General features: G+C 43.8%; 1 protein-coding gene across 1 annotated transcript in view; it reads left to right on the top strand.

The window, feature by feature from the left end:
- Nucleotides 1–1,020: 1,020 nt before the first annotated feature.
- Nucleotides 1,021–20,944, top strand: part of LOC124155114 (U7 snRNA-associated Sm-like protein LSm11) — a 32,571-nt gene continuing 12,647 nt past the window's right edge. Inside the window, exons 1-2 of the mRNA XM_046528851.1 lie at nt 1,021–1,278; nt 1,594–1,675. Coding sequence (XP_046384807.1) covers nt 1,060–1,278; nt 1,594–1,675 — 301 coding nt within the window. The 5' untranslated portion in view covers nt 1,021–1,059. The remainder of the gene's footprint in view (nt 1,279–1,593; nt 1,676–20,944) is intronic.

Raw genomic sequence — 20,944 nt, 5'->3', positions numbered from 1 at the left:
GTACGAAAATGAAAAATTGTTGCTACTGATGCAACTTGAAATACATCTTCTAAATTATATTTCAGTGAGCGATAATTCCACAAAGAAAAAAATATTCGCTGCAAAAGGGAATCGAACCTATAACCTTTACCTCGCTGCATACTGCCTTAACCCGCTGCGCCACCGTCAATTGTTACAAAATGGCCGAAATTTGTAACCTATATATAGAAGGATGGTATGAGGGAGCTTCGGTATAGTTGTTATCGTGGCTATTCCCGTTATGCTTGAACTAGTATTTCATATTAAAATGAATATTTATAATGTACATGGAATGTACTGAAACCATGTACCACGTAATCAGCTGAATTAGGTACATAACCACGTCTAATTTCGATGTGACTACGATGTCAAGTCACACACACAATCATTTCAAACTATACAAATTGTTATACTTCCTAACCCACGGACACGTATTCAATGCATTATGCTACCTACATATTTGTAAGTCGTTACGCCATGCATTCCAACTTGTTTCACGTTCTTTTTGCCAAATTACTCGTCCAAATAACAACGCAAACGAACTTGTACCGTCAATGATACAGTCTGCCTATTTATCGCCTAATTTGCACGAGAATTAAAGTCACTTGCACTTATATTACTCTATCAGAATATCCGCATATATCAGCACTCATGAAATAAAGTGGTATGATTTTATTATAGCCAAATACTTAATAAAAAACAGCAATATAACATATCTCCACTCGCCACGGGAATGAGTTTCCGGCACCTCTAGCCCACTCGACTTCTATCCGATAGGAAAGCCGGCCTTGAGTCGATAGGAAGCCAGTCTGAAACGCACGGATTGCCTGGCCGATAGTAAGTGACGCAGAATCCGCGTCAAGTCTCCCGATCCGCTCGGAAAGGGAGACTCTGAAACACCCCCCAGGACTGCATATAAGAAGTTTCGAAATAGCCGCGAACACCAACATATCGACCTTCAATTGTTTGCATAACCGTTCGTCATCTATTGGATTTCGGCCATATTGTTTTTCTCACAATCAGTGTTGTTTTGGTAATCCGATGGCTGAAACGTCAGAGGAAGAGACGTCTTCAGAGGAATATTCGCCCCCTGAGGAAGACCCTGACGAGCAATATGATCCGACATCTGAGAAGTACAACGCTTTGCGTGCTCTTTACTTTCCTCATCGCGCTATTCCACTTCTGCCGTGGTCCAAAGCCCCGGCAATGGATAACTTAGCGAAGTATTCTCTCGCCGCCAGGGGAAAAACCCTTCATAAGGTTCGCCAATTTAATCCCACTGACCAATTTTGTTTTCACTATTTCCAAGGAAGGCCAAGTGCTACGCTTAAGTGCTGCAATTATTTGAGTGTGGTTTTTAAGTAGCAGCAATAGTCAGTCATTCCCGAAGATGATGGTTCAACTTCGGTATTTTCTGCTAAATGGTGTGAACGCAATTTTATTTTGGAACTCATTACGAATCAGTGCGATATTTCTGTTCCGGAAAAGAGCTATATTAGTGAATACTAAGTCTATGTGGATCAAGTGGCAGTTCAATTCAATCATTTACAACTTGGAACTATTTATATCCCATAGGTTGTCACCAAAGGAAGAGGACAATCGTCAGATATGCCGTCAACTTCGTCTGAGATTCAACGCCGATTCCTACCCCACCAAGGTATTCAATCTAGTATTTTTAACTGCTCGCCTTGCTACCTACTTATTTACCGATCGTTACACAGTTTAGACGTAAATATCATTATTAATATTATTGTCGCATTATTTCGAACCACCTTCACGCGAATTACTACATTTCAGACCGTCATCCTAGGACAAGGTCTATATCGTCAGTACTTGCATGTTGCTGACTCTACTTGTGTTTGTTTGTTATGCGGGCTACTTTTAAATGGCAACGTTTAGGATGTTAATTATTATCAAGCAAAGATAGAACTTTACGGATGTAACCTCCAAGGCGTACTTACTTCGCAATCAATCAATGCCGATAAGCACAGCTGGCTGTAAGCTATTCTGACCCAAATGTGTAACGCGAAATCCGCGAGATGGCAGGACTGGTTCTCCTGTTCATAAGATTGGGTAGCGTCGTCGTTTTCTCGTTCGCCGGTAGGGTGACTTGGAGGGGAAGGCGTCGAGAGAGAGGTGAGTGACTGAGGGGAAGCAAGTTGTTGTTCTTTGGATTCGTTCACCCCGGCGGGAGGGGGGGCTGGTGTCTTTCATCTCTCCATCCCCCCTGACACCTCCCTCGCAGGATATTAGTACGTAATCGCTGCCCTCCCACGCTCCTATGTCTATGCGAAGGATATTTTTTCGGTGTAGATGGTTTGAAATGCATCCGTACTGCCTATTTCCGGAGTGGAAGCGACCACGTCGGACAGAGGAAACGGCTGCAGTCCAGAGAAGAAATGACGAAGACCCGCTCCGCTGTGAACGAACAACTCCTCCGACAGAGGGAAACGACCTCACTCTAGCGACAGATCGCGCAAAAATACCGCCAACCCTGGAACGGTCGTCGCCTGGTATCACGAGGACTAGCCGCAATCGGAAGTGCTGCCTCGTTGCAATGGTCGGAAGTGCACGGAGGAGCAGCGTGACTCGCACGCCTCGGTGACACTGCGGTGCCAATCGATCCGGGGCCGACCACCTTCTTCTCCCCTCCTCACTTCACCTTTCTTAATATACACCAGCAATATGGAGCAGTAGGCTTTTTGTGAATCCGCGCCTCACTCCTGTGGTACATTCGCGCGGATGGATGATAGCAGGAACAATGCTGTGCTTTATTCATTCAGTTCATTCTTGATCTAATGCTAAAAATTGCTCCTGAGTAATTGCTCTTAATCGCTGTGACTTTCCCACTCGTACTGAATTACATACAGTGGTGAAGTTCAACTTAGTCGGCGATGGATTGCCGTTAAAATTAGAACTGTCAAATTGCAGAGGAATCATTTGCAGATAATTTAATGGCATTTGTGAGAAATGAGTCATTAAGGTTTCTTCTATACAATATTTTATAATACAAATGGATGACTCCTCTAAATAATTACATGGAAAAGTCTCCTCGAGTAATAATTTTTCCTACAGGACTGTAATTTATCCAACATCCAACGAAATTAGAGAATAACTAGGCTTCACGCTTTTAAAAACGCGAATTTAAGATGCGTTGAGTTATAAAAATAGATCCTATTCAAATTAATTTACAATGATACTTTGCATGAGGCCAAGTTCGAATCGTTTTTACTCAATGTATATTAATAGCCATCCGTTATTCATCTTAAGATATTGTTGGACAAACTTTGAGCCATGTATGGAAGTTCATAATTTACCAATTACCCGGTGTAGGCAATCAAAAAGTATTTTCACTACTTTTCGGACTTTTACAGTCAATAAATGCCGAATTGCATTGATATTAGCGTATATTAGAGACGGGAATGATAAGGATTGATATTTGATGCAGACAAGAGTTTCCGAAATTTCTGACGCGAAAGAAAAAGTGGCTCTATCGATCTTTTCAACCCGAAGGTAAATGACCGTGGAAAAGGGGTAAGTAATGTGGGGAACGCCTTAAAGAGGCGAGGTCTGTTGGTCACCGGAAATGATAAAACTGTCAGCACACCAATGATCTGCGTTTCGTCTCACCTGCCTTGCATCCTTAGAACTGTTAGAGCACCATTTCCTTCATATTATTCCATGCCATGTGTATGTCGCTCTATGTACCCGTGGATTCATTTCTATGGGTGAGAAAAACTGAAACGAGTCGTGCAAATTTAGGGGGAAAAAAAATAAAGGAGTTGGAGTTATCGCGAACCTCCAATGGTGGTCTTATCGACGTCTTTGCATTTCAGTGGACATTCGCAAACCTCCCCTGATTCTATAATTCTCCATTGTCTTCAGGAACACAAATATTTTTCAGTGATGGTTTTACAATTCAGGCATGTATAGTTCGATGAGAGCTAGATGAAAACAATCTGCTTGAACTTTTTATTAACCCTTGACTGGGGGTGTTGATGCCGCCGTACGGCATCCGCTATACTTTTGAACTTTGAATAAAGTACCGGAGGAGTGCGCTTCCTTCATTCGGATGAATGAATGGTGCCATGCTCGAAATATTCCACTGGTTAGCCATGTTTAAAAGGAAATATTTAATTCTTTCCCTTCCTTCGCATGAGAGCATTATTAAAGTGTGTAGATAGCATTCCATTCAAACTCCGAGCACTTACAAAAGTTTTACGACCATGAATAGATAATCTCATACGCTTCAGTCATACTTCAACGGTCGCACTTGTCGATTCCTCTTCCATCTTATGAAGAAGATAATATCATGTGAAATGTGTGCGCTATTGTGTCTCTATGTTTTTCTGCAAGGGAACTTCTTATCTGGTTCTTTGGTCGCTCCTTTTTTTGGAAGAAATACTGTACGTGGGCGCAATTTTGCTGCATCTTAGATTAAACGTTCGATCATGTTTTTCCATGATAATTGGGATAACTTTTCATGGCAAATTAGGTTCGGTGAGCGCAATGATAACAAAAGGAGAGACCATTGAGCTATACTATACGATTGGACCGCCGCTACTCCACTTTCTTTCCGGAGTACTTGTGTCGGGCAGGAAAAACTGTTCGTGTCCGTTAGTGAAATCTGCCGGCATTGGCGAAATAATGTGTTATGGTATCTAAGGTAGATATTCGAGGAGATGACCTTTGTTAGTCTGTCCTAGCGCCGAATGGTGATGTTGATAACCCTGACGCGAAAGTACGTCATTACGAAGGTTTTCTATTAGTTGCCACATTAAAATAGTCTTGAGGAGGAGTAGAGTTCGTATTCTTATGCTCCCTCACCCCGAATCGCCCGCTCCCCTGCACCGCGACTCCCGTCGTCCTCCTCACCCCGCCGCCACACTTGCCCGCCCTTAGAAAGGTCACTGTCCTCGGCCTGCGTAAGATAAGGGCAGCAGCAAGCAAGGAAGGATGGATTGGGAGGGAGGGGGTGGGCGTGGGAGTGCGAGGGAGGGGGGGGGGTGAGGCTGCGTGCGGGGGGAGGGGAGGCATTATTTTGGGGGTGGGTGCATACCCTTGCTCTAGCCTGCCTTTGGAGGGTGGGGGCAAGAGGTGAATTCAATGATGGGGGTGGGAATGTGTTGTGTGTTGGAGGCGTGGAGTGTTGGTTTTCTCCCTCTTCTTCTCATACGCGAGGAGGGAGGGAGGGGGGGGAGGCGGAGGGAGGGGGGTAGGGAGAGGGAAGGAGGGGGTGTAAAGACGCGAGGGGTCGTCAACCGACGTCCCAAGGGCTGATTTCGGGAATCGTTCGCAAAATGAGACTGTGTAGAGGCACGGATTTATTGGCATTCTCACCTCTTTTCAATCTCTAGGAATGACGTGAAGCCATCGAGGTAGATAGATCGTGAAGCCGCTGCCAGACTCCTCATGTTAGAGTGACTATCATGTTTAATGAAAACTTCGTGACATAAATATTTGGGACTCGCTGTTTTTTAACCGTAATTAGGGCCTTACGTTCGTGATGATACGAATCATTATGATAGACTCAGTTCTTTAAAAAATACGATGTTTTCTTGAAATCCCGGAAATCATGTCGACGACATTGGCTTTTTTGGCATTGCTCAGATATTTTAGTAGTTCTAATTAATTTGTTATTTCATCGAAAATTTGACTGTACCAGTGAAGAAGACTAGGTCACCGTCAGTTCTCTTTAGTAATAAATGCGACCAATGTGGAATAAATTCTGCAATAACGTCCTTTCATTTATACGGGTTGTAATATTTTGTGCTCCTCAAACATTGGAGTATTTTTTCCTCTATTTAACTTCTGATAATGTAATTAACAAACAATAAATCCCCAGTCAAGTCTATTAATCCTTCCTCTATTAACATTCCGTGGAGTGCTTCCTCAAGTAAATAGTCAATCGCCAGTGCAACTTTGGGTGTCAATGAGCTTATAATAATGTACTCGGAGAAAAGGGAGGCGTTTTAATGAAGCAAGTTAAAATTAACTTTCGTGGAATCGGGTCGCCATGAAGTTCATTCGACTTCTGTCGAAAGTGAACGCTTGGAATATTTTTGGGGTCTCTGAGGTTATTTTCACGGAACGTGAAAAGCGAATGGCCCTATCCTTCCTTGAAAAGGTTGACCACCCCTGGTATCGCGTGGAGGGGAGCGAGCGAGTGGAGAGGGATCGATCCCCCCTCCGAAATGCACCCATTCTCTGCCTCCCCTCCCCCCACCAATGGTCCTTCCTCTGGCGTCATGGATTGGTGGTCGGTTGTCACTACTAAATTCCGGAGGGGTCAGTGGACGAAAGTTGCTGGCCCTTCTGCCCACACCTCACCCCTCCCCTCCGTCCCCTCCTCCCCGCCCCCTTCAATATTTCGGAGGTGGCCTTTGAAGCGAGCGGCCCCGCATGCTCTCTCGCGCTCTGCTCGTCTCCCCTCGCCGATGACGACGGCCTTCCGCAATACGCCGCCCCGACACTGCCTCTCTTTTGCTCTCCTCCACGAGTGGACAGAAATGGGGAAAAAAGGGTTTCTCTCCCCCCCCCCTCTCACTCCCCGCAGGAGAACAGCAGCAGGTAGGGGAGGAGGCCGAAAAAGGAGTCCGACTCGGTGGCTTCCAAACAGGCTCTCCGCGGTTCGAATCCGGGGGAGGTTGAGGACAGGTTTATGACCTCCTTTCCCTTTCTCTCCCCGTCCATTGTTTTTTATCTGTGAATGCGCGTAAGCCATCCTCACAATCCGTGAAGGAAAGCGTCTATCTTTGAGTGGAAGGAAAAAGGAGAAAGTGGAGTGATTTCCCAAAAGATAGGCCATTTTTAATTGGACCCGTCGGAGAGAGAGAAAGAGAGAGAGATCCGATCCGATCGGCCATCAGAGAAAAGCTTAGTTGATGAATTTTTGCTTCGGTGCTTGTCGCAATTGCAATATCCTATTTCATGGCTTTACCATTACGTTATTGAACTTGCCCCTTTTCCGCAAATGAGAGAGTTACGCGTGCAAAGCTGCGTTCGATTTTTAAATTAATGCGAAAGTTCTCATTATTATTGCTTTTCATACAAATCTTTTACCCTAAGATATTTTATATGCAATCTCTGCAATATAGGGTTGAAGTAAGGCGAACATGAATAATTAATTCGTCTCTTGCAATGTAGCTGTTTAGGAGTGCCTGATCTTCATTTTGCTGAGAATGTGGTGTTCAAATGACAGCGCGCCCGCCCACCTCTGTCGGTCGTCAACGTATTTCTAGCTCCAAAGAGTTCGTTGAACTTTTCACGACGTTTAATGAGCTTACTTTCTTCGGACTTTCGATTTTTCCCCAGACGACCGATATTAATACAGTGTGTCGGTAAGAACATGGCCTTCGGAAAATTGTAGGCGGCTCTAGGATGAGGAAAAATCATTAATGACTAAGTGATATAATCCAACTTATTTTTGCTGTGAACTAATGAGGGTGAAACACCCATTCAGTGTGGATAGTTTGGTCGATTAAGCCTTGAAATGTGCTCACCGAAAAGTGTACAAAATTTTAATGCGTAAAGGAAATACTGCTTAATAATGATATGGCTCACTAAGACGAGAAATAAGTGGAGGGCCGTGTCAAACCAATATTACGACTGCTTTCTATTGATAAATGGCTGGATTTTAAACGGCGCTTACAATCGTGTAAAAATAAGTGTTTTTAGCTTACCCTAAAACTATCAATAGAAGGTGAAGTGAAGGTACCAAATGTCCACGTTGAAGAAGTGACGAAATGGCAAAACAGATAAAAATTGGTTGAGCGTCTGTTTCGTTCGTCATATATTATACCACACACACTATACCACTTGCCTCGGACGTCGAAAATTATCTTTAAGACTCGGAAATTTGAAGTCATGATGTTGCTATCTTAAGTTTCATCTCCTCCTACTGCGGGCATTGCTATATCCAACTATAAAAACTTTTATTACTGAAATAGTTATCAACAACTAAATAGCGCAAGTTAGAGGTCGAGGCTCAATAACCTTTCTATCTTACTTTCGAATAATCGCCTCAATATGTCACATTATAGGAAATAAGTTAACCATTATGGCACATATTACTTTTTCTTCTTCTCAAATACTGCCCGAAATAAGTAAAAGCTGTATCTTCGGCAAAGCTTCAGAGCATGTAATGCTAACGACGGCGATGACTCTATCAAATAATGGGCGGGAAGGAGAGTGAGGGAAGTTTGGTGCGGAGAATAAAAGGGAGAGTGGGGGTGACGAGAGGGGAAGAGAGAGAGAGAGAGAAAGAAAGGTCTTTGAACTCTCGAGGCGCCCCAAACTGTGTGAAATCTCGCTTTCTACGTAAAGAGAAAGAGGGGGTGGGGTGAAAGTGGGAGGGACGTGTGCCCGCGCAGGGAAAAGAATATTATGCATTTCATTTCGTGAAGCAAAGTTCTACAATTGTCTCAGCTTCGCAAGCTGTTCGATGTTCAAGAAAAAACAGAAGGCAGGGTCCCACTGCGTCCTTGCGATTAATCGCCGACGTCTCCCGTTGCATCATCTCCCCTTCCCCCCTCTCCCGCTGTGAATCTCCTTCCCCCTGAACATGCACACTTTCCAACCAACCTAATTACGTCCAAAGAATCCCTTCCATCTCCGTTCGTAGTGCGTAGAATGGAAAAAAATAAGAACAAGGTAAGATTCGCGTGCTCCTACCGCGTTACGCGATCGCTGTGTTTTTGGTTCTTTTTGCGAGACTGCAAGGGCGGACGAAAACGCGAGGGCCTTTTTCCGTTCGCTTCGGTCGATGTCACTTCGAGTGCCTCTGAATTACACAAATACTTCGGTTCTCATCTCACCATTTGTGTCCTTGCGGCGGCAGATCCTTAGCTTCTCTTTTCAGAGGCAGTAGGTGTGGTTAAACCCTACTCTACGCCTCATTTTATGGTATCATCTCCAACCTATCCAAGATTTTTCGATAAAAGTATGAAAATATTTTTAAAATGTTTGATTATTACTGGAGGGATATTTTAGTTCAGTAAAAACTCGGCGTTCCACATAGTGCTAATCTAGATCTCTTGTATTCATGGGAGTCTTTCAAAGTACGGGTCAAAAAGCTAGTTTGTTATATTCAACGTGAATGATTTCGAGTCTATGATTCATTCTAAATATTTTTATATCTGCCCCTAGTTACTGGGCTCACTTAGTTAAGATAGGTAGGAGAGCTCTGATGCTTATTGGGAGCTATAAGCTTAATTAAAAGGAGCCATGACTGAACCTCTAAATGGTGGAGAAGCATTCACAAGGTTTAGGAAGGGTGCTGGGAGGATTTCCGAAGGCCCGTATCATTTGAGAAATCACTCCACACAAAATCATTTTCTCCTGTAACACTTTCTTAAAGCTCTCCATTCCTCTCCATCTATTTGCCTGCACTTTGTAGCTTGGGATGGTGTATAAGAATAGAGCAGATGAGCAGCGATCCCTATCCGGGGCTCTTTTCATATAATTGTATTCAATGGAATGTTAAGTTGAGAGGAAAGAAGACGAAAATTGATTGACATTGAATATTATTTCATTCGCGGAAGTCGATTTTGAGCTGGTGATGCTCAAATTTTTGCATTTTTAAAGCTGCCAATATGATCCGGTCACCTTCAGCGAAGCCCCCATTGTTCGCTGGGGGTAGCCGAACAATGCTCGTGGCCACTGAATGGCAAAACGAGTCGCGTGGCTACCTGTCAGCGGGCGCTCACCGTATGAATTCCGCGTGTAGCCGTTCGGTGGCCAACGATGAGACAGACGCCTCGCCGCGAAGCAGGGCCATGTGCTCGATCGTGCGATGAGAGGCCACGGGGTCTATCCGTCGCATTCTGTGGACAAGACACTGGAGCCGAACGTCAACTGTATTCGCCGGCAGGTGAACGAGTAGCATTCGCGGCACCAGGATACACTCTTCACGTGCACCTCCTTCCACTATCTCTCATCCCCATGTATCCATGGATCAGATTCTCGCATGACCTTATCTATAAACAGGTTTATAATTTCAATGAAAACCTCAAGTTACAAAGTAGAATTGGATTTATGGCTTTAAATATAGTTTGAATGTTACTCGATGTATTAAATAGACATAATTTACCCAATCTAAGTTCGTGAAATTATCGGGAAATCAATATAATCTGGTTCAAAAAGCAAATCCGTATGTGAGGAGTTAATAGTCCTCGTTATCAACTCTCTACTGGATTCTCTTAAGATTTCTGGCACACTTAATCATTGTTGGTCAAATCATTGTCCAAAATGGAATTCGACCAATGAACATTTTAACTGATAGTTAAGTAGGTAATGATTTAATAAAAAAATTCAACTACGAGTCACTCAAAGTGCCCGATAAAGCAATGTATCTTGGTAGTTGTAATTATGGTAGCACTCATTTGCAGATTTCCTGAATCATTATAGAACGAGAGAGCTGATATTATAATCGCCGTCATGGTCTGGACCTTATGTCGGCTCCGGTGGCGAAGTGGCCTGACAATCTTGGGATCGCGGGCTCCACCGTATTGGGTTTCTCCACACTTAGGACATGCCTGTGCGTGAAATTCTGCTGGTCGGGTCCGTGGAAAATTGGCAAACGGTTGGCTAGGCCTTGTAGGGGCGAAAAGGGCCTGGGAAAGAATCGTCAGAATATGAAATATGCCTGCAATGATGTTAAAGGAAATTGCGTGAATTGAAAAATTGTGAGTCGCAACGGCTTCAGCTGGGGCACGCGACGCGTCGTGGATAGTTTGTGGGGGGGCATCTCATTAAATGGACTTATGAGGGGCTGTATGATGGTACATTCGCATTTATTTCGTGGTTATTGGAACGACCTACTCGTTGCACGAGGCTATAGGTGCGAAATATTGGCACTCGTGGTGAATTCGTGGTGGACAAAGGAGACTAGGACCGCAAGGGGTTGCGCCTAAAAGGCGGGGGAGGGTGGGGGGAAGAAGCGACGTGGTGGGGTGGGGGGGGGGAAGTGATTTCCGGAGCGGCGGCATGTCGCTAGGGAAGCACGCACACGGAAAAAAGGTCGTCGAACTCGCAATTGCCCCCCTGCAACTTCCCCTCGCCCCCGCACTGAGAGCGTCTCTCAGGCCCTCCCCCCCAAAAAAACAAAGGAACCGACCCTACGGCTGAATTCGTTAATGCCGACATGGTGGGCCGCGCCATTTACGCGTTGGGGATCCGCGTGAGCTGGAATAAATGTTGGGGATCCGTCGAGAATATGCTTTAAATGTGACTCAGTTACTCTTCAGCGCTCACGTTAAATCGACATTCCTTGGATGAGGTAATCCGCTGGACAAATGCATTTTAGAAAAGGTGGAGTAAGGGCGAGAGAAGGAATTTCAATGGAGCAGTCAGCGACTGATGTACAGTGTATTTCATGTGTACGATTATGTACTAGTTGGGGAGGCAAGGGATATTTGATGCAAAAATTAGCTAACAAAATAATACCGAGGATAAATACCAAACGCGTAAATTGGCTTAAAACCTTTGACTGTAGTGGGAACCTGGATCTTCCGATAGCTAGAAGCATAGTAGAGGCACCGATTGTTCGCATATGCCATTTATAAGTACAGTTTATGTTAACTACATTCGTACCTGTCTTTTTCATAAAACGTACAAACTATGTCTTCGGATTTTACGTAGCATTTCCATGTAGTCTTCAACACAATCACGTAGGCATATATTGTTTTACTGAACTCACAGATTGCGCGAAAACTCGCTGCCCCGATGGACCAGGTACCCCACCGCTAACTTCGATCAGACTCGGGAAGTGATTTTGTTCGTTAAGGATTAAATAAAAGCGTGCGTCCAGGAATCAGGGTACTTTCTTGGGTACTGAGGGTGTTCTGTGAATCACTGAGTCTATGCTCTCATTGAAGTGTAGCATCAATGAATGTTTGGTCGTCAAGTGTATTTCAAGATTTCATCTCAGTCTTATTCTGTCCTCAAGGAAAAGGAAGCTGTATTTCATAAATTAAATACTTGACTACATTAAGTGCTAAATTAGTCGAGATGGATTTCTTGATACTGGTCCCTCATTATTCCTGAGGAATTTAGTTTCGTAGCTATCGTAATGCATTTACAAGCGTCATAAATTATCAACCCGTTCTGATTCATAAAATTGTGACATTTATGTGATGGTAGTGAATTATCGACAAGATGGTTTGCGAGGTTGAATGTGATATCATCATTTTTTAAAGATACTGGGCCAAAGAGCCGTTACTAGATTAATATACCTTGAAAAATGATAACATTTTTACGAATGCATTTAACGCTGATCGTACATAAATTTCGCCAGAAAGAGCTCATTTTGAGGCCGGATGACGTAGTTTATTTTTCCATTCATTAAGATTCTAAGTCTCATCGGGTCAAAGTATCTTTTCTCATCAATCCTTTTATTCCTTCGAAATCGTTGAATACGAGATAAAAACCTGCAAAACATGTTTCGACCTCAGACCTTGTATGAACGCGCACGCATCAGTGGGTATCCTTCACAATCGCCATGCATGTCTGCACCTATTTGCTATCTGGTCTACCTTCTCCGCTTTTGCGAAGCGGAGGAGGTCAACCAAGAGTCGTTTTCGCTCTGAGAATATACTTACTTAGCCTTGCGACCTGATACGCATTGTGATGGCTGGCGGGGTGATTTTATTTCACGCGCGTATTTTTTTCTTCGCTGGCTCGCACCGTTTTTTTCACTGCTTCTGTTCGACCTAAGCGAGGACTGTTGGAGGACTTATTAATTTACTACTTGCGGAAGTGAACTAGAGAGGCTTCGCTGCAAAGGCCGACGCGCGACCTGGGCCTTGCATTGTTTACTTTCTTCGACGCTTAAGGCAGCGATGCACTTCACGAAACCTTGTGCACACTAGACCACAGATGCATATTTGTCCAAGGTAGGCGCGTCCGCGGCACTTTTCATACGAGGTTAACCATCATACTATTGGTTTTATTAGTCATGCTCACTTAGATAAGCAGATTATAGAACGTTAGTGGTAACACTGGTTTCATTTCTTATTTCCGCATCTTTTAAAACTGCTAGTGAGAAGGTGAGTGTGTTGGTGTCAGTGCATGTGTTTTATATAATAAGGAAGCGGAAGAATTCAAAAGTTGACGACAGTTAACACTATAAGTTGTAATAATTTGTAGCAAAAATGAGAACAAAAAATCGAACTGTTTCTCTCTTTGACATCTTTTGCTCGTGAGTGCACACTAAACAAGACTTTTTAGGAAAGTTTCACTCACACTTTATTTCACACAGTGTCCGCGTGGAAGGTGCATAAATATTTATGCTACCGCATAGAAGACGATTATATATACGTCCACATTCAATATGAACTGCCAAAGAAAAATTCTGTGAAGTAAGTTTCGTAAGATCATGTGTAGCTATGAACTAATGCAGAAAATTGTGCCTGGATCAGTTTTCTACTGTGAATGAAACGACACTCAACAGCCAGCAACCTCTTCTCGCATGATCTAACATTTCCAGGATCTCCATTTTTATGTTTTTGTTTAACATCTCCGTGAGAATATGATCTCTAAGTGGTAGTAGGCACTTGCATTGCTCAGAAATTGTTGACGGCCGAAAGTGAGGCCGATGGTTAAGTTCTCGGCTATCTTACAATGATAGTATGTATAAAAATATAGTTTCCGGCGTTATGCGGAATGAATCTTTGATTATTTAACACAATGAAGAGTACCTGTCTATATCCGTACTTATTTATTCATTAACCAACCAGTGGATAAGCACATAATGCCATTTTCAAGATGAAAGCCATACCTTACCATACCTTGAAAATGGTATCACGTGCCGAAACCTGGATAGATTATAATGAATAACAAAGCGTGGAAATGGACGAGAAGTGCTTTTCATTATGTTGGATATCACGCATTACTTATTATAAAACCACGACAACATAATTTGGAAATAAATCGTGCTTTGAAAATGCTCTTATCTCTAGGTTATTTTACTCCTTTGATGAACTAAGTTGACTAATATGTTATGCACGGAGTTTCCAAATTCCCGCATCGAAGACATCATGTGAGAAAACAGTTTTACTTGTGACTTTTATTGAGGCTCTGGTTTCACGTTCGGCCGTAATTTTAGTCCTTATTTTATTTTATCGTGGTGATTTTATCGTTTTTTAGTTTCCGGTTCTCTGATTCCATTGCCCTGCCAAGTACACTTTGGGATGACACATTCTCCGCGTGAAGCAGCCTCTCGGAGCTGTGGCCTGATCGATGCGCGGCGCCCGATCCGATGTCCCAAGAGGCGAGAGCGGGGACGCGGCACGTGCCCTCGGTTCCATCATCGGGCCAATCGGAATCACCGGAACTCGTCGAGATGTGGCCGTTGACGTGTGAATCGACCACTTCCTGTACTTCCCTTTCCCGTCCAATCGAATACGCGCAATCTAGCGGTGACCCAGCTCTCCCATTCCACTGCTCTTCTTACCATTCAGTATTCAATAACTTCTCTCATGGCACACATGTCCCGCTAGACTGAGAGAAAGAAGAGCTGACGAGGGATGGATTCTGCTGTGCATGCCAATCGCAGGGATGTTGTGGACTGAAGGGGAGGATGCGTCCACAGTTAGCAGACGAGCGGACAAATTTGTGCCTTGGGTTGCGAAATGTCGCAAAATATAGCTGGAGTCTGCTTCCGAAACGTGCTTGGCGAGGGGGCGCGTGGGGCAAGTGTGTGGCCAACGTGCACCGATGGCGAAGGGAATCAAAAGATGTTTTTATCGTGCCCTTGGAAGTGGTCATGTGTGGCTCAGCCGGACTGCCCACGATGCAAAGGCGTTAAAGGCGTAACCACGCTCACGCCAATCAGTCTCTCAGAAGGCGATCAAGGTGCAGAGGGCTCTCTTGCCAATAGTGTCACGGTTGGAGGTTTCACCTGGGATAGATACTGAGTTTTTTTAGCTGTAGTATCCCCCTAGGATTTACCATCATGCTCCGTTAGAACTATACTCGGAAAGTCACGTTCTTTACGACTCCTAGCTATTAGTATATAAAAAAATGCCGCTCTGAAAGTCTTTCTTAGGTTCTTGATTATTTATCAAATGCCATGTCCTAAGGGAAAGAACGGCCGGAAAGATTTTTTGGGCGGGTATTTTGTTTTGAGAAGGTGAAAGGTCTTCCATAAGTTTCTATGTCACGAAGAAAAATGATTCTCTTTAGCGAACTGCTGACGACGACATCTGATGCCGACACGGAAATGGCGAAGACGAATACCATCGAAGGGATTGAAAAATGCGACGACGCGTGTTTACTCACACGAAACTGCCAATTAAATATTTATGCGGGCGTGGTCAACCACGCTTTGAAAAGGATTTCGATTTTTCCGCGTCATTCAAGATCCTTCTATAATACGTCAAGAAGTATGACTCCATATGTTGCAGCATGATTCGACTTGTCGTGCGATAGCTTCTTAGGTTCGTACTGTTTTTCCGCCAAACACAGGAATTAAGTTTGAAGAAATGCTTCCAATTACTGCCTCCTTTATTATCACTTATTTATTTGGAAAATCCCTTGTAGGTACATAAAAGTATAGGCCCCCTCTTTAGTAGCTTCATCTCCTAAGTTTTCGATTTATTTTTGGAACGCAAAGTTTTGAAATTCGCTTATATTTAGAGCAGACTGCTTGTATGGAAATAATCCTGGCAATAAAGCCTCTATAGCATACGGAATTTCATCGTGATTCTTTGTCATCCTTTCGTTTCGTCTTCGGACCTTCAAAAATCTCTCAATAGACGCTGCTTGTATACAGGCATCCCCCGAGTTACGCATGTCTCGACTTACGTAAATCCGTACTTACGTAAGCGATAACCGTATTTCAAATGATTACGTTAATTTTCGAATGAGAGCGCGAAGAAGTAGATATTCGCTCGTACAACCTATGGTAGAAAAAATATCGAATAGTTATAGAGTTTTTAACGTGCTAAAAATAACAAAGTGACCCATTTTTGTCATTCCTCGAAGGAAATTTCATTAATTTCTGTAGAAAAATCGCTTATAAATCCCAAGTCAGCAATCAACGTGAAAATTTGCAGTTCTAGCGATGGATGTGGTGGCGTATGTGGTTGCGCTCATTCCTGTACGATACAACTTGTTATACAGCAATATCTGAAGCGCCAACGCAAAGGTTCGACTTACGTAAATTTCGACTTACGCATAGTCTGCCGGAACGCATCTCTTACTTAACTCGGGGGATGCCTGTAGTTACTGACGGGAAATTGAAAAATCAGCTTCCTTTCGTGAAAAAATTCATTTCAAATTATGCTCAAAATAAAGTTTTCAAGGTATTGAAATTAACGAGGCAATGACAGTCAACGGAAAGTACATGAAAGAGCTAATTATTCTAAAATACAATGTTTATTTTGCAGTTTTAGCTTTCTTAACCATTGCATCATCTGTGATATGGAGTTTTCATGATCAGCATGAGGTGGCTTTTTTTCCTATGCTTCCGATATTCATGTATGTACGTATCACGCTCTCAGACGAAGCGATCTTGGCGCTTTTGCGAGGGCGGCCAATGACTCTTAGAGTTAGCCCCAGCTGGTCCGCTCCCCTGCATTCTCTGTCCCTTAAAGGGAGATAGATGTCTCGGAGGATGGCGAGGGGGGGTTCCCCACGCAGATGTCCTCTCTCAATTTTCAAATCTCCCTCCGTCTCTCATCGGCTCTTGTCTCATTTCACTTGAGTATTTGAGCCGTTTTAGCGTGGGAGTTACTTTCAGTTGGATGATATGGTAAGTATGGGTAAAAATACAGGTGACTGGGTTTGTTTCCTCGAACCTCGCATTTTTCTCCTTGCAATCGATTGAGGTGAACGATCGCGACATTATTCTAAAGCCGAAGAAAACTCTTAAGCGAGCGGAAAAAAACGGCTAGCGTCATTAATCTGGTTTCAGGCCAGATCTGATTTTGTGCAGCTGTCTCTTGATAATGGTTCATCACGCGTTGCAGTGTTGGTACTTAAGGGTCCCGGGTTATAATTCGGGAAAAGTCTTAGGCATCATAAAATGTCCACGAAGCTTTTCCCTGCTCGTCAGAACTTCGCATGTGGCTCATTGAATGGTGTGACTCTTTTATTGTTGGCCCTAAATGTGTGATGGCCACGCACCAACGGCCAGTGATGTGGTTTGGTGAGTTCTATTTTAACTTCTCAAGTCAAACCATAATAAAAAACAATGAGTTACAAGAAGCGTATAAAGATATCGGGATGAATGAAATTTGGAGAGGAGATGAGGGTTGGATTAACAAAATTACTTTAAAATTGGTAGGGTGCCTCCGGGTTATCATGAAAGCCATCCTTAATTAATAATGCGTATTACATCCTTATTTTCCAGTGGGATCTTTTTCAGTTCAATTATGTTTTTCAATGAATCTCATGCAGTAAGGTATTTTTTTTTGAAAAATTATCCCCATTTGCCTTTTATTTTTCATCTTTTTTTAGTATCACACTAATTAATGCGAACACAACTGAAGGAATCGAGTCTTAATTACGTGAACAACGCCGCGTGTAAGAGGAAGGAGAGCTGGGCCAGCATCTCGTCGAGCCTCATGTCTCTCGACTCTATCACTTGAGCTCAAAATACCACTGGGGTGTTAAGTTTCACTTCGTAAGGCACAGAGCGCAATCCGCACCAGCTAATCATGGTAAAAATCTTCATTCATGGCAGTGTCACTGTACAGTGTAAATGAAAACAAAGGTGTCACCAGTATTTGTTGTGACTGGAGTAAATATTTGACGTCACCATTTTATTAAGATAGCCATTATAATAAGTTTTCAGGCACAGGTATCTTGACCGGCTGTTAGACCGGCGTCATTGATCGTTGATGTTTCATACCTCTTAAAATCACATTTTTTCGTGGATACCGTTTAGGAAATTTTTCCACCCCCAGGAAGAGAATTATTTTTGGATAGTAGGCCTTATTGTGAATTGAAGAGGGAAGTTATATGAAGGGAGGGCAGACTGCCGGTGTACTTCGTAAATACTTTATGCAAACCTACCGTAAACGTTAGAAAACTGAAATAATGATAACAGTTTTTTTTTACGGAATTCGTGCGTAAATCATCTTCGCGAACAGGAGAGAGCGGGTGGGCGTGTTAACTTAAATGGAAAGTCAATGCAAATCGGTGCAGAAACGTGGGCGCTGAGCGATAAATGATGAAAAATATTTGAGGATATCAATATACTTTATAGAGGATAAAAGGAGGGGGTGAGGTGAATGGTGAAGGGGTATTGATAGACGTGGTGGGTGAGGAGGAGGAGATCGGGAAGAAACAGAGGATGGAACGATTAGGAAACTGAAAACGGAATTTCAAGGAAAGATGAGCGGGGAGGGAAGGGATGGAATTCATTGATGAAATGTAAAGGCGGAACTGCGTTGAATGTGGGAGGGTGCTGGCCGGAGGGAATCGGAGGCTGTCCCATGAGGCGTGTTCCTACCGTACTCGATAGAGTACTAATATTCTTGATAATAATAAGTGTGCGATATATGCGAACGTGCGTGGGCATGGGGAGGGGTGTGGAGGAAGGGGAAGGACCCGTCGAACACAACGATGCACCAACTGCTCGTCTTCGCAGCCGCCTTACCCCCCCCCCCCCCCCCCCTCCCTCCCGTAGCGTTCAAACCCACGTGGTCCCCCCCCCCCCCCCCGCCTCCGCCGGTCAATGACTTACGGCGGAGCGGAGAGAGCGCGGCGATGGGAGGGGGATTGCGGAAGGAAGAAAGAGAGGATTCCGTTCGCAGCGTGCGAAGGAATGATATGGAGAGGGTGCCACCCGCGCGTGTGCCAGCGACGGTGACGCCATCAGGTGAGGGAGGACGGATATTCGGGAGTGACTCCGGGAGGGATGCATGGACGGATGGAGTTTGGGTGGCGCGACGCCGTCTTCACTGCTCGAACACTCTCTTCCCTCAGAGGAGCGATTCCCATCTCTCCTCGACCTTTTTTGAATCGACGCCACGAGACGAGTCGCGTGCGGCGCTGCTTTTGTTAATAAATGCGAGCGACCTCTTCGACAAAATCAATCTATCTAACGACGCGATATCCTTCGCTGAATTATGTTGCGCAACGGGAATGTTGGACTTAATTAACCGAAGAAGGCTCCATTGAAGGAAGGCGTTCTCTTTGTTTAACCGAAAATCGGAGATGGTGATCAGGATAGAAAGTTATTTTCCAGGAATTGGAATTTCAAAAAGAACATCTACTGATGAAAAATAGATCCCGAAGTTGTTAAATCGTCCATTATATTAGTGATTAATTAGGATTATAAGGAGGGAATGTAAGATAGCTCTTATCCAGCTTTCCTTTAAAAAGAGGAGGGCACGCATACTGAGGGCAAAAAAATATTTGTCTCTAAATAATTCAACTCGGGAAAAACCTCGAAAATGGCCAGAGGGCGATGTCATGGCCACGACATTCGAATAGCTCAGATATTTCAAGCGAATATTCACGGATACTGAGACGTCCATTGACTCGGAGATATAGCACCGTTTCATGCTAGCTTCTTCATCATCTAGCAGCAAAATGTGGCTGCGCAGACTGTCGCGCACGTGGCAGCCCTTGCAGTGGCATTCGATTGCGCATTCCAGATTGCATTCGATTGCGAATTCCAGCTCCCCAGCCAGGGCTGGTAGCGGTGATCCTCCTCTTTAACGTTTTGCATCGTGCATTTCTACCCCTCCTCCCTGCCATAACTTCGTCAACTCCCTCATGGAATGAGACATCCCGATCTATCTCGGAATAGCCTAATCGGTTTCACTCTTGCTATAGAGGCACCCACTCTTCAGTCATTGTAATGATGTCTTCACTCCCTTCTTCATCGTCACTTACCCGTTGATAAGTTTCATGTTAACCTCGGACTGGGGGGCTATTGGAGTTCTCGTTGCGCCGCTAGAGCTTCGTATGTCTGCCCTCTGCTTTTCATACCTTGCCATGTCTCCGTCCCCGAGGGTCGGGTGCCCGATTATATGCCGGTTCGTGTACGTACGTTTTTAGACTTTTCACATACGTCGGATGAATTAGGTAAAACTTCGAAAAAAAAGGAAATTCTGCCGAATAACTATACATATAACCGCATGGTAGCTTATCGAAGCCACCTTTTTTCATTTGAAATGAGGCATCAAAGGCAGTAAATTTCGTACTTTTTCTGTTTTTTTTTCATGAAAAATAGTTTTCCTTTTTGTATTAGAGTTAGTTGGAATTGATCGAGCAATTGTAAAAGTGGCATTTGCATAGTATTTAAGAGCAGTCAAAGCGTTATCAGGCTGCCTCTCGGACCATGCCAGAGAGCATGCTTTGAAGGTATTGGAGGGGTCATGCAGACTTAACTCTCGCTACTCGATTCTGTTAATATCAAATACCCGTCACGACGAAATTTATGACGCTTCCATCAATAGTAATTCGACGTCGGTGCGGCTGGAGCGATTCTGTTTCTTCTGGTAACGACTTCAACGATACTTCCTCCTCGTCTATGCTTGGAAGCGGGTGGTAGCTAAGTCGCGTCAATTTATCTCGTTGTTAAACGATGAATTAGTCTCATTTACATCTGTTTATAATATTTTTGCATCTCCCAAGTTCTATTAATAAGTATTATTAACGAATATAATTAGCCATAAATGTGATGAACCGCGCGCAAAAGATTTTTAAAAAATGAATCATTGTCATGAAATTGGCCCACGCAGACGAATCGTGAGGAGGATGGCCCATAGTCGCATATTCCACGGTAAAGATCTCGAGGACAATTTATCATTGATAGAATTACTTTTCTTTTACTTTTAACCCCTAAAGGTCATGGTGATTTTCGAAAAACTTGCGTCAGACGTTCCTATTGGTGCATCGTACGTGTTAATGGCTGCCAATGAGAGGAGACAAAATTTTCATTGAACTATTCACCTGCCCGTGATAAGAC

The sequence above is a fragment of the Ischnura elegans genome, chromosome 1 (genome assembly GCF_921293095.1).
Source record: "Ischnura elegans chromosome 1, ioIscEleg1.1, whole genome shotgun sequence".
In the NCBI taxonomy this organism is placed as follows: domain Eukaryota; kingdom Metazoa; phylum Arthropoda; class Insecta; order Odonata; family Coenagrionidae; genus Ischnura; species Ischnura elegans.
The sequence above is the reverse complement of the archived record's forward strand: the minus strand, read 5'-3'. Positions and strand labels throughout refer to the sequence as shown.